At 46.1% G+C, this 14,881-nt stretch overlaps 1 protein-coding gene across 1 annotated transcript in view; it reads left to right on the top strand.

The window, feature by feature from the left end:
• Positions 1 to 14,881, top strand: part of MYOM1 (myomesin 1) — a 190,527-nt gene that overhangs the window by 161,032 nt on the left and 14,614 nt on the right. Inside the window, exons 28-29 of the mRNA XM_073550891.1 lie at positions 3,147 to 3,214; positions 3,304 to 3,417. Of these exons, the coding sequence (XP_073406992.1) occupies positions 3,147 to 3,214; positions 3,304 to 3,417 (182 nt within the window). The remainder of the gene's footprint in view (positions 1 to 3,146; positions 3,215 to 3,303; positions 3,418 to 14,881) is intronic.

Genomic DNA, 14,881 nt, shown 5'->3' with positions numbered 1-14,881 from the left:
GATTTTTGCCCATTCCTCAAGGCAAAACTGCTCCATTTTCCTCAAGTTGGATGGTTTCCTCTGGTGAACAGCAATCTTCAAGTCTGACCACAGATTCTTAATTTAGTTAAGGTCTGGGCTTCGACTAGGCGACCCCGAAACATTTACACGTTTCCTCTTAAACCACTCGAATGTTGCTTTAGCAGCATGCTTTGGGTGATTGTCTTTTGGAATTTGAACCTCCATCCCAGTCGCAAATGGCTGATAGAGTGAAAAAGGTTTTGCTCATGAATAGCCATGTTTTTTGAACCATCCATCTTCCCCTTGACTCAGACCATTTTCTCTGTACCTGCTGCCAAAAAACATCCCCACAGCATGATGCTGCTGCCACCACCATGTTTCACCTTGGGGATGGTGTTCTTGGGTGATGAGCTGTGTTGGTTTGGCGCCAGACATACCAATTACCTTGGTGGCCAAAAGTTCAATTTTGGTCTCATCTGACCACAGCCCCTTACTCAATGCATTTAGGTAGTCTTCTACATGTCTATTGGCAAACTCAAAACAAGCCTTACAATTTTAACTAGCACAGAACAGTAGTGCTGAACTTTGTTTTGTCTCCTTACAAGCACATTTGCTACAGCTCTCTCAGCTGTATTGTAACACTGTTTGCCCATGAGCTGGAAGCTGAGAGGAACCTGGAGATGTGCAGGTATAATCACATACAGCTCTGCAGTGAGATCAGGAGAGCAGAGAGCGGCCATTACATATCACACTTGTAATAACTTCTCTTATTTAAAATAAGCTCTAGAGAGTAAAGCAGTAACCTCACCTTCAATATTTTAGTGTCTGAGTTGAAGTGGAGGATTGTGCCCAATATTGATCCAGCCACGGGCCTATCCATCTGGTCCATCAAGAATCCCTCTCATCATATCAGTCCATAAAACCTTTGAAAATCTGTCTTCTGCTTCAGATATTTCTTGGCCCAATCTTCATGTTTCTCTTCTGTGTCTTGTTCAGTGGTGGTCGGGTTTCAGCCTTCCTTACCTTGGCCATATCTGAGAACTGAACACCTTGTATTTCTGAGCTCTCCATGGAGGTTGCAGTTCTAAAATATGACAGAACTGAAGGGGAATGGGTTCCTGGTTCCTTCACATTTGATTCTTCTCAAATCTTTGCCAGTTAATGTACATCTTTTTTTCTCAAGTGTTTGCGACTCTGGTGGTAATTTGCAGTAAAACTTTTAATGGTTCTGTGATCATGCCCCAATATCTCAGCAATTTGAAGTATGCTGCATCCCTCTGTAAGACTTGTAACAATTTTCTACTTTTCAGAGTTAATTAAATCTCTATTTTGGCCCATTTTGACTGAGGACAATAAGCTGCTTAATAATTCTGCACACTTTGATAAAGGGCGTTGATATTCTTAGGCCACATCCTCCCTCATTACACAAATACACATCATCTGATCTGCTTCATCCAATAAGTATTCAAGTTTATACAGCTTAGAGCATAAAAAATAATGATATGGTCAAAATACTCACTTGCCTAATAATTGTGTACATATATACTGTATAAACTAAATCCACAAAGTCATCTTGATTCTTGAACAGCACTTCAGCAACCTGTTCATAAGTGCCCTGCTCCAATACATAGCTATGAAAATACTTTTTATAATCCTCCTGCGCTGTATGTTAATCAGTCCGTTCCACTGGCTGTCGGTCTGTGCTCACCACCTCCTCTATCCCCGGAATTACTCACCCTCCTTCCTTGATTGACATGGCTTGAATTCTCCGATGTCATCAACAGCATCTGTTGAGGCCGCACATCTCTTGTCCTCTGCTGTGCAGGAGCGAGAGGTGAATGTAGTGACATTAGTGACATGACGCAAATCTTATATTTTTCAAGGACCAATAGAAATGACAACTGCTGTCACATGATTAAATTGTCAGGTCCTGCATGCATTTGTCTACATAATGCAAGATTGCGTTATACTAATTCATTACAATACAAAACAGAAACAAATTTAACATATTTATATGTTAAATTTGTTTCTGTTTTGTATTGTAATGAATTAGTATAAGGCAATCTTGCATTATGTAGACAAATGCATGCAGGACCTGACAATTTAATCATGTGACAGCAGTTGTCATTTCTATTGGTCCTTGAAAAATATAAGATTTGCGTCATGTCACTAATTTTTCAGCTGTGAAAAAGATCCACAAAGAATCGAAACGCGTAGCTGATTCAGTGCCCGACACACATTCATTTGCATATGGGGAGAAAGCTGTGTATGAAATTTTATATCTATATTTTGGAATAAAAATTTATTATCCTGGAAGCTGGAACTTTTCTTCTTTACTGTGTACAGTCACATAGAATTACTGCAGACTTGAACCCCAAGCCTGCACAATCTCTTTAAAAGTGTTGCTTTAAAAAAAGCAACAGAAGAGCACAACGCGCAGGGAGAGGGGAGTCCTACTTTCATACTGCCTGTTTGTTCTGCTGCAGTACTGATTCTCCTGCTGATAACAGCCAGTAGAGGGCAGACATGCATGCTAAATGTAATTCACAGACAGGAATGATCAAGCTCCTCTCCAGCATTACATATTGTTGCGTATGCTATTACTAAAGACTCTACAGAGTTTCATGCCTTGTGTAATCCTGTTGCTCTAGAACAGAACGTCAATGTCTCGGATTCATCATGGGATCAGAATATGTCTTATCCTGTGCTTACACTACCATCACAATAGAAATCAGTGATGGGGGCGGTTATACTGTTGGTTCAACCTGTTCACTACACAGAGGTGAGAGGGCCCATTTCTACCTCAAAGGAGGCAAGCAGCTTCTGCCATAGTTGCATTACTGGGCTGTTCTTGTACAAGGGCCCATATACTGTTCTTGTACAGGGGCCCTCTTCTGTCTCTGTCCGTCCCTGCCCACTGGCTTATACTGGGGTTTGTTATGGTTCTTTTGTGGTGTCTATTATTTTACTGGGAAGATTAGTGATGCATGCTATGCTATGAATCTGAAAACATGTAACATGAAATATCCAGGTGGACTTAATATGCTGAACACTAAATTACAATGGCAGGTCACAGTGGACAGACCTTTAGGTGTGAGCTCGTTGCTATATCACTGCCGTATAAACATGCTTCTATTTATTTAAAGGTCCTCATTTTGTTGAGTATCTTGGATGGGAAGTTACTCCTGAATGCAATGTACTGTTGAAGAGTAAGGTAGGAAGATGATCAAATAGTTAGAATATTCTGTTATATGAACGCAGACCGGTGCCTTACTGTCCATTTCTTATGGCTTGTCCCTGTAGGTTGCTAATATGAAGAATGACACAAGTATTACCTGGTATAAGGATGAGATGGAGATAATGGTTGATGAGAAACATGACTTTAAGGATGGTGTATGTACATTACTTATTACTGAGGTAAGTTACTGAGTTTTATGTTAATTAGTAACCTAAAACTTCACATCCTTTGCGTGACATGGAAATCCTGATGTCACATGATCACATGTAATGACTCATTATTGGGGTCATGTTGTGACCTGCCCCTGTCCGAAACTGTGACATGACCATCACAAAAATATCCAAATCTGTTGCATTCCATGTGTGGAGCTCATAATGACGAGTGGGGCCAATGTTTAGCTTTGCTCTGAAGCACCATGATTTCTGTGTGGGCTCCTGATTAAAGCGACCCTCCAGCGTTTTTTTACATTGCAGTAGAGTTGAGGGAAACGGGTCGGTCATATTCAAAAGTCGGCGACTTTCGCTAAAGTCGGGTTTCATTAAACGAAACCCGACCATAGCGTGAGGTCGGCGACCAGATCGCCAAAGTCGCGTTTCAAAAGTTGCTTCCAGCACCCTTTTTCAGCCAATGATGGAGGACGCACACTGTGGGCAACGCGATGACATAGGCATCGGTCACCACCATCTTTGAGAAGGGCATGCAAGTGATTGGCTGGCTCTGTGTGGCGTCACAGGGGCTATAAAAGGGCGTGAACGCCGACCGCCATCTTACTTCTGCTGATCTTAGCATTAGGGAGAGGTTGCTGCTGCTGATTCAGAATAAGGGAGAGCGTTAGGCAGGGAAGAAGAAAAAAAAACTGCTTCTGCTGGTAGCGATTTCCACTTACAACACAACAGTTTGTGTGCAGTGACAGGGGAGGCTATATTTTTGCGCATCAGCTCTGTTGGTTATTAGGCTGCCTTATAAGGCTCCCTGATAGCTGCATTGCTGTTTGCACACTGCTGTGCAAACTGCTTTTTTAAAAGCAAAAATACTTTTCTTCCTCTTTTCTGCACAGTTACCAAGCGTTCATTTTTCCACCCTTTTGTGTGTGCAGCAGTCCTGCTTATTAGGCTGCCTGCGTCCATACTTGGACTGAGAGCATCATTGTCAGCGTCCTCAAATCTCTAGTGAGATCCAAATTCTCACCGATCCTACAGACACCCTCCACCTTGTCATACACCATCCAATTTCAGCCTGTTACATTGAGGTGTAATCTCTACTGGGCCTGAGACAATAATTCTGCATCCTCAAATCTATAGTGAGATTCAAATTCTCACCAATCCTATAGACACCCTCCACCTTGTCATACACCATCCAATTTCAGCCTGTTATATTGAGGTGTAATCTCTCCTGGGCCTGAGACAATAGTTCTGCGTCCTCAAATCTATAGTGAAATTTAAAATCTCACCAATCCTATAGACACCCTCCACCTTGTCATACACCATCCAATTTCAGCCTGTTACATTGAGGTGTAATCTCTACTGGGCCTGAGACAATAGTTCTGCGTCCTCAAATCTATAGTGAGATTCCATTTCTCACCAATCCTATAGACACCATCCACCTTGTCATACACCATCCAATTTCAGCCTGTTACATTGAGGTGTAATCTCTCCTGGGCCTGAGACAATAGTTCTGCGTCCTCAAATCTATAGTGAGATTCAAATTCTCACCAATAGTAGATACACCTTCTACCTTGTTTTACAGTACCATATAGCTGGTGGTATTTTGGGTACATTTTCACAAAAATGAGGAAGTATGGTGAAAGACGCCATGGAAGTGGGAGGGGGTTGCCAGCTGGTCCCGATGGTGGTGGTGGTGTTGCGTCTGTTGGTAGTGGCAAAAGCACAATAGCACCTAAGGCAGGAGGTGTTGAGCCTGCGTCATCGTCTGGCTCCACAAGGCCTCGAAGGCTCTCTTTTCTGGGAGTAGGTAAACCACTTTTAAAGCCGGAGCTTCAGGAACAAGTTTTGGCTTACATTGCTGACACAGCCTCCAGCTCTATCGCCTCCTCTTCTGAAGTTTCAAAAACTAAAAGCACTGAGTCGTCAGTGGAGGCTCCTGGTCAGGAACAACACCTTTCCTTGTGTCCTTCACCCCTACCAAAAGTGAAGGATGTGGCAGGCCACACTACCGATTACTCCATGGAGCTCTTTTCACATACGATGCCTGGGTTAGCAAGTCAAATCGTGAATTCCCCAGTCCAAGATGAATCTGACATGGAGTGCACTGATGCACAGCCACTGCTAGATTTTTATGCTGGTACATTCACTCAGAGCACTACATTGTCCTTGCAGTGTACTGAGGCAGAATCAGACCCTGATGAAACTCAGGTGCCCCTTCCCGCATACTTTACCACCTTACACAGTGACACAGAGGAAGGTGCACATGAAATTGAAGAGGAGGTGATGGATGACCCAGTTGTTGACCCAGATTGGCATCCATTGGGGGAAGAGGGTGCCGCTGCCAATAGCTCAGAAGAGGAAGAGGAGGATCCGCAGCAGGCAATGACATCGCAACAGCTGTTATCTGGCAGGACTGTAGCAGTCCAAAAACGTGTTACAAAAACCAAAAGAGTTGCAGGACAGCTTGGCCAGACGGTCAAATTAGCACAGTGTGCAAGGTCTCAAAAAGTCTTCCATAGTAGGAAGAGTGCAGTGTGGCACTTTTTTGAACAAAATCCTAATGATCAGGCAAAAGTTATCTGTAAGAAGTGCGCAAAGACCTTTAGCCGAGGGAAAAATCTGAGAAATTTGAATACCAGTTGCATGCTTAGACATTTAACCACCATGCACTTGCTAGCGTGGACGGACTACCAAACCTCACGTACCACATGTGCACCTGCTCCGAATGAAGGTAGTCAGCAACGCTAAATCACTTCCCCCACTGTAAGCCCACCGGTTAGCACACCACTAGCAGCAAATGTCGAGGTGTCATCGCAAGGGCAAAGCAGTCATGGAATCACAATGTTATTGCTACGAAAGACTGAATTTAGGCCATCAGCAACACCACCAACATCATCACCATCACCAACCCTCTCTCAGTCTGCCATGTCCACCGCTAGTTCCACCATATGCAGCTCTCAAGTCCAGCTCACCCTACCAGAGACTCTGAGTAGGACAAGAAAGTACTCATCCTCTCATCCGCGTACACTGGCTTTGAACGCCCACATTGCCAAACTAATCTTGTTAGAGATGATGCCCTACCAGTTGGTTGAAAGCAAAGCTTTCCACGAGCTCATGGCCTACGCAGTACCACGCTATGACCTACCCAGTTGGCACTTCTTTTCGCAAAAAGCCATCCCAGCCCTCCACGTGCATGTGAAAGACCGCATTGTCCATGCACTCAACCAATCAGTGAGTGGAAAGGTGCACCTCACAACAGATGCATGGTCCAGTAGGCATGGCCAGGGCCATTACGTGTCCATCACTGCGCACTGGGTTAATGTGGTGGATGCAGGGTCCACAGGGGACAGCGGCAGTGGGACAGTGCTGCCTAGCGCACGGTATAGGAAACAGTTGGCTGTAGGCATTTGACCCTCCTCCTCCTCCAGAAGCGAAAGCTCTTCCACAGAGCGCAGTCGCACGAGCACTCCATCCGCAGCTGCCAGTGTTGCACACGAGGTGTCCCACTATCGAACAGCTAGTGGTAAGCGTCAGCAGGCTGTGTTGAAGATGATGTGTTTGGGTGACAACAGACACACCGTGGAGGTACTGGCCGACTACTTGCACCGACAAACTGAGTCATGGCTGGGCAGTCTACATCTTGAGGCAGGCAAGGTAGTTAGTGATAACGGCCGGAATTTTGTGACAGCCATAGCCCTTTCAAAACTCAGACACATACCTTGCCTGGTTCACACCTTGAACCTGGTGGTGCAGTGCTTCCTCAATAATTATCCAGAGTTAACACCCGTGCTCCTTAAGGTGCGAAGACTGTGCTCGCACATCCGCCGGTCGCCCGTACACTCCAGTCGTATGCAGAAGCTGCAGCGATTGCTCCACCTTCCCAAGCACCGCCTAATTATCGACGTTGCAGCAAGGTGGAAATCCACCCTGCACATGGTTCAGAGGCTGTGGGAACAGAGGCAGGCTGTAATTCATTTGTGGGAGGATACAAGGGCAGGCAGTTTGCAGGCAGACATGGAGTTGTCTGGTGTGCAGTGGTCGAAGCTGAAAGACCTCTGTAAAGTCCTTCAGTGTTTTGAGGAATGCACATGGCTGGTAAGCGCAGACGACGCCATCATAAGCATGAGCATCCCACTTATGCATCTGCTCATGCAAACTTTGACGCACATTAAGGAGCAGGCGTCTGCAGCCGAGGAGGAAGAGGAGGAGGGAAGCCTTGATGACAGTCAGTCATTGTCTGCACAGGGAAGTCTCGTGGACAAGGTGGAGGAAGAAGAGGAGGAGGAGGATGATGGGGATGATTATTTTGGGGAGGAGGATGCTTCTCAGGGGGCAAGAAAAAATGCTGGCGTGGCAAGGTCATGTACAGGGTTTGTACGTGACTGGAGGGATGTTGATTTGCCAGAAAGTGTTCCTCCACCCAGCACTCGCAGTGCATCATTGACACCTGGAACATTGGCCCACATGTCTGATTATGCCTTGCAGATCCTAAAAAGGGACCCCCGCATTGCCAAAATGATGAACGATGACGACTACTGGTTGGCCAGCATCCTGGATCCACGCTATAAGGCAAATTTCAAAACATCATGCCACATTAGAACCTAGAGCTAATATTGGCTAACAAACAAGCAACTCTGGTAAACCGTTTGTTTGAGGCATTCCCAGCACACAGCGGCGGTAATGTTTTTCCAACGAGCCATAGGGGGCAACATGGAAGAGGTGTTCGTGGTGCACACAGCCAAAGTGGCGTTGGACACAGGGGTTTCATGACCATGTTGTGGACTGATTTTTCAAGTACTGCTCACACGACTGGCAATACTGCATCGATCGAAAGTGACAGGAGACAGCAGTTGTCAACTATGGTAACAAACTACTTCTCCTCCCATATCGATGTTCTCCCTCACCGGTCATTCCCCTTTGACTTTTGGGCCAGTAAACTTGACACCTGGCCTGAATTGACACTATATGCCTTACAGGAGCTCGCTTGCCCTGCTGCTAGTGTGTTATCTGAACGAGTCTTCAGTGCTGCTGGATCAATCCTGACAGAAAAAAGGACCCGTCTGTCGACCCAAAATGTTGATGATCTAACCTTCATTAAAATGAACCATGCATGGGTTTCAAAGGATTTTGTCCCACCCTCCCCTGCTGACATGTAGGTTGCCAGAAAAATGGCTTGCTTTTGTCCTCCTCTTCCACGGACTTCTCCAATTACTCTATTTGCAGCTGCTGAATGTCCAACATCAACATATGCCATTTTTTCCACCTCCCTAACTGGGCTGCCTCCCCCCACAGTGCCGGGGTCACCACCAGGCGCACGCACCCGTGCGAGTGCCGTTGCCCTTAACAGGTGGGTGGGCACACTCTTTGGCAACGGCAATGGCATAAGATCCTTCATAGTAGAATCAAGTGTCTCTGACGGTGGGGGTGCACACCCGCCATCAGACACACCAGCGTACTATGAGGGGCCCTGTTCCAGTACTGCCGCCCACGAGTGGGCCCCCCCGCTTGCTCAGGGCACCAGCACTTGCAATACTTACCTCTCCCTGCTTCACCACTGTGTAGTCTGGCCTGTTAAATACTTCACTGGGACTGCCAATACAAATTTGGTGAAATGATAGATGATGGTTAAGACGTAGCTATGCCCTGTCCTGCTGGGCTCTATCTTCAGATGATCAATGACTTCCATTTGTTATGGACGTTGACTCACAATGAGATGCAGTGGTGGTTTATCATCAGCTTTCATGGTTTTCCGACTCACAGACGTGTGACATTCCTGCCCACATTTTTAAATGTGTCCTCTCATGCCAATCCAATAGAATCACCTACGGCCTGTGGCTTGTGTCTTTTGCACTCCAAATTTACCTGACAGATCATGATAGGCAGTGAGGACAATGTCTACATCTGTCCCTGTGATCACAATTTGATGGAGATGAGTAACGGTGATGGGTTCCACGGTACTGCAATACTGCAAACCTTTCTTCACAAGAACTGTTTTCGCTGTCTCCACAGACAAAGTAATTGAGGGTCAGCATCGCCTCTGAGAATTCTCCCGAGAGTTTTTACCGTGATTAGTAATTCCAAAATTTCTGCAATCAGTCGACTTTCCATCTGTAATTGCATCCATCTCGTTTCCTCTTGCGGAGAGTCTGGACTGTCTTACTGAGACTGAATTGTACAGTATATGAAGATTGAAAAATACCCCAACAGTGTATACTGGTGTACGGTTCGAATACATAACCCTTTTTCTACTTTTTAGGTTCTTGTCTAATCCATACTGAGGCTGTGAGTGTCTTTGTCGGACTCCGGAAATATACACGCGGATTTTTAATGTTTAAACTATGCTATATATACCTGCTATCCAGTGATACTGTACCCTTTCTCAACTTTCTACAATCACGTTGAATCCAGACCTGAGACCGTCTGAGTCTGCCTCCTGATATATAGACATACAGTAGATTTTTAATGTTTAAACTATGCTATATATACCTGTTATCTGGTGATACTGTACCCTTTCTCAACTTTGTACAATCACGTCAAATCCATACTGGGCCTGAGACCCTCTGAGTCTGCCTCCTGATATATAGACATAGGTTTTTAATGTTTAAACTATGCTATATATACCTGTTATAGGGTGATACTGTACCCTTTCTCAACTTTCTACAATCTTGTTGAATCCATACTGGGCCTGAGAACGTCTGAGTCTGCCTCCTGATTAGAGATGACCGGTGTTCGAGTCGACCTGTTCGCCAAGTTAAAATTCCAGCTGTTTTGGGCGGTGTTCGAGCCGTTCGTCGAACTCGAACACTTTGCTTAAAATTTGGCTGTTTGAGGTTCCGTTCGAGAACGGTTCGTTCACCAAAAACGTAACTTCATTTTCACATTAATAATGGTTTTCAATGTTAATAGACTGTTTCATGGCATAGTAGCGGTGTGTGGTAGCAAGCGGTGTAGTACACCTGTCAAGGAGCTACACCATGTGTTTCTAATTATTTTTTAGCGCATCTTGTCCAGAAAATCCTTTTGGGCCTTGTAGCACTGTCTGCTACTCGGCAGAGGAGCCCACCAGTGAACCAAGCTATGCCGCCTGTTTATGTAAGAACTACGTGCTACTCAGCATAGGAGCCCAACTGTTAAGCAAGCTACAGCACCTGTGGTTTGGACACTTAATTTTTTCATTTTTTCTGGAATGCCGGTTAGGCCTAATTCCGAAATTCTGGTTGACCTGCACTTACTGGGAAATCCTCGTTCGCGGGGAAGAATTGGAATCCCAGATCCCCATCACTAACTGGGTTCAGCGGGTTATCTGCACCTGTAAGCGACACACGCTGGACCTTTCAGTGTAGCGCTCATGCAGCCCCGGACACGTAAGGGCATGACAGACCTGTTATTGATCGATCTCGCGTGTCAGAGCCTCGCGTGTCCCTCTAGTAAGCTTGACGCGTACCGCGGGGGCATGCCGGAGTCTCGTTCGTTAGCGGAATTAAGCTGACAAATCGCTAGCACAACTAAAAACGGACATCCACCACCACCCACAGAATCAACAAAGCCTGCAATCTGTCAATCTTTTCTGTAGCTGGCATGGTTGAGGTTTCCCGGGTGGAGTCGAATTAAGCCGCAGGCTCCACTCCTGGTGGTGCCCTTCTGGACATTCCTTTAAGGTTCATCTTTGCAACCATACTGCCCCCAGAAACCAAACACTTTGCCTTCATGGACGCTGTTCGGAGGTTCGTGGGATTAACGCCGCCCGATAGACAGTAGGCCTAATTTATGATGGGAAGTCTGACGGTATATGATCGTCTTCGATTTCAGATTTTAACTGTTTTTTGGTATTTTACATTTTTATTCCAGCCTTTCTTGACTTCATAAGGGCCTGACATGCCTATATCTGTGTCTCCTCCTCCTCCTTTTACTCCTCCACCTCTTTTCTATATGTAGTTGCCGTTTTCCATATGTTATTTTTGTATTCTGAGCATTTTGTCTGCTTTGGGACACCTTTTAAGGTGTTTTGTAATTGTTTTCTATGTGTTTGTATGTGTTTGTGTTTGCCTGCCATTGTTTTCAATGATGTTCGACGTTGTTCGTCGAACATTCGACAAACATTCGACGAACTTGCCTCGTGTTCGACGAACCAAAACGAACTAGAACACTAGCGGGGTGTCTCAACACTACTCCTGAATATATAGACATACATTTTTAATGTTTAAACTACAGTATGCTATATATACCTGGTATCTGGTGATACTGTACCATTTCTGCCAGGAAGTCCTCCTCCACCCACCACTCTAAGTGTATCATTGACACCTTGAACATTGTCCCACATGTGTGATCATTTCTTGCGGATCTTCTTGTTATATCGTGGTGTGATCCATCCTGAGCGTGTGACAGTCTGTGGGTTACTCCTGCAATTTAGATGTACATTTAAAAATTACCCCAACACTAGTGTATACAGCTCTACGCTTGTGATAAATTACCCATTTACTGCGTTTTATATTCTGGTCTAATCCAAACTGACCAAGTGAGAGTTATTTTCTGACTGTGGAAATAAATACTGAGATTGACAACAATGATCCCTACACTGTGTACAGCTGTACTCTTCAGATCCATTACCGTTTTACGGCTTTTTATATTGTGTTGTAATCCATACTGAGCCTGAGAGCGTCTGTATCTGCCTCCTGAAATATCTACGGAGATTTAGAATGTTTAAACTATACTATAAATACCTGCTATCTGATGATACTGTACACTTTTTCTACTTTTTATATTCTTGTCTAATCCATACTGAGCCTGTGAGCGTCTCTGTGTGACTGATGGTATATATAGGGAGATTGACAATCATCCTTTGACTGTATAGAGCTGTACGCTTCTGATATAGTACCATATATCTGATGTTATTTTGGGTTCATTTTCTGCAACATTTTGAAGTTTCGTGGAAGAGGCCGCGGACGTGGGCGTGGGGGGGCCAGCTGGTGCTGATAGTGGTGGTGCATCTGCTGGTAGTGGCAAAAGCACAATAGCAGCTAAGGCAGGAGGTGTTGAGCCTGCGTCATGGCCTGGCTCCGGAATGCCTGGATGCTACCTTTTCTGGGAGTAGGTTAACCGCTTTTAAAGCCGGAGCATCAGGAACTGGTTTTGGCTTACATTGCCGAAACAGACTCCAGCAAATATGCCCTCCTCTTCTGAAGTTTCAAAAAATGCAAGCACTGAGTCGTCAAGTGCTGGCTCCTGGTCAGGAAGAACCCCTTTCCTTGTGTCCTTCGTCCCCACCAAAAGTGAATGATGCAGCAGGCCACACTTCACATTAGTCCATGTAGCTCTTTCTATCATACCATGCCTGGGTTATCAAGTCAAATCGTGAATTCCCCAGTCCAAGATGAATCTGACATGGAGTGTGGGTGGCCAGCCAGGGCAGTCGGGTTAATCGGTACCGGGCCGGTGTCTCAGAGGGATGTGTCACGTTGGTGGTGATGACCCGTTCCGTGGCCCTGGGCGTCCATGCAAAGGGGTGAATAACGTTTATAGGTGAATGATACGTCTCGCCACCTGTGGTTTCTGATCAGATTGACCCGCGCTGCAGTGTCGCTTCTCTTGGACAGATGTTGTGGTGCAGCTAAGATGTAGAAGCCCTGCACAGGTAGGGCCGTAGTCTCAGGGCAGATGAAAGAGTTGGTAGATGGTGTGCAGTGCAGGATGTAGCAGAGCTGTGCGCCAGGCGCAGGAGAAAGATGACAGACACAGTCGTGCAGTTCCTTTACCTGTACTTGGTAAGTGACGTCCAGGACCCAGAGTACAGATGGAAAAGGAGTTGGTCAGCCTGGAAGCAAATTTGGAATTCTCTCTCTGCAGATAGGTAGTGTGGCCTCCGTTCTAGCGCTTATCTGAGGTACTCGCAGTACTGAGTTCACTGAAGTTCCCCCTGTTGACTCTCTTTTGGAACTTTCTCATATGGCAGGCAGCCATAGCCTTTTCCTTCTGGCTCACACACGTTGCTGCTGGGGCCTCCGAGCCTTAGTTGGGAACAGAGCATTTACAGCTGCTACATGCTCAGGTTTCTGCTGCAGGACCGTCAGTGTCCCTATAAACTCGGAGACCGGAATCCCGACCATGCGCTCCAGCTAGGAGTGAGCCTTAACTCTGCTCATCCTCCAGCTCCCCTTCTCACGTCCACACACTTCCCCTTCCCTTCACAGACTGCCCTAACTTACCTCCTCCCGACCACAGAGAGCAGCTCCTCAGCAGTCAGGTTCAGAGGTCTCCCTGCTGGCCTGGAGTGGGAACTGTGTTGTGTGTTGGTTTAACTGCTAGAGAGATCCTTCGTTGCTCCCAAGCATGACATCACACTCCCTCGGAGGAAGGTAATGCCACTGTGGCGACCGTACTCCTGGGGGTGCCACAAGTGCACTGATGCCCAGCCACTGCTAGATGATTCTGCTGGTACATTGACCCAGACCACTACATTCCCCTCGCACTCTACACAGCCAGAATCTGCCCTGATGAAACTCAGGTTCCCCTTCCCGCATACTATACCACCTTATACGGTGACAAAGAGGAAGGTGCAGATGAAAGTACAGGTTCCTTGAGCAGGTGGGGAGGTGCATACTCATGGGCTATGGCACTGGCACAGGGCCCCTCATAGTACACAAAAGTGTCTCTGCCGGTGGGAGGGGCCGTCAGCACCACCGTACTATGAGGGGCCCTGTGCCAGTGCTGTCGCCAACGAGTGGGCCCCCCCTGCTTGCTCAGGATCACAGCACTTGCAAAGTTTAAATACTTACCTCTCCCTGCTCCACCGCCGTGACGTCTTCCGCATTTCCTGACAGTGACATTCTGGTCAGAGAGCGCGATGACATCACGTCTGTACGCCCTCTGCCTAAACAGTCCAAGTGCAGTGAGATGGAAGATGGGGACGACGAGGAGTCCAGACTAGTTCAGGGATTCCCTAGCGAGGAGACTTATTTAATTGTTTTCAATGTTGGGACAGCTATTTTTGGGGAGCACTATACTCTGGAGAATGATATATGAGGCCCACCATACACTAGAGCATTCCAAAGGTGGACATCAGACACTGGAGCAGCATTTACAGGGCCCTTTATGCACTGGAGCATTAGAAATGGGGCCCATTATATATGGAGCATTATTTGGGCCCATAACACAGTGGAGCTTCATCCATGGGGACCATCAAATACTGTAGCATTATGTGGAGCTCATCATCTACTGTTTCAAACATTATATGGGCCCAGTGATTCTGTATGGAGAAATATATGGGCCTCATTACTCTGTATGGCGCACTATGCGGTGGCCATAATACTGTATGGAGGAATATACTGTCCGTTTTTAGAGCTATTGGAGAATTTAAAATGGATATCAGTCATGAGATGTAAGAAGTGAAGTATTTTTCATTGTACTATACCGCTATTTCTCTGCCGTATCAGAGGATCATGAAGTGTGGCATGTGTTAAAAGAGCCCTGTGACACTCTTTGG

Source organism: Dendrobates tinctorius, unplaced genomic scaffold, assembly GCF_039654945.1.
Source record: "Dendrobates tinctorius isolate UK_male_01 unplaced genomic scaffold, ASM3965494v1 ptg000171l, whole genome shotgun sequence".
NCBI classification, from domain to species: Eukaryota; Metazoa; Chordata; class Amphibia; order Anura; family Dendrobatidae; genus Dendrobates; species Dendrobates tinctorius.
The sequence above is the reverse complement of the archived record's forward strand: the minus strand, read 5'-3'. Positions and strand labels throughout refer to the sequence as shown.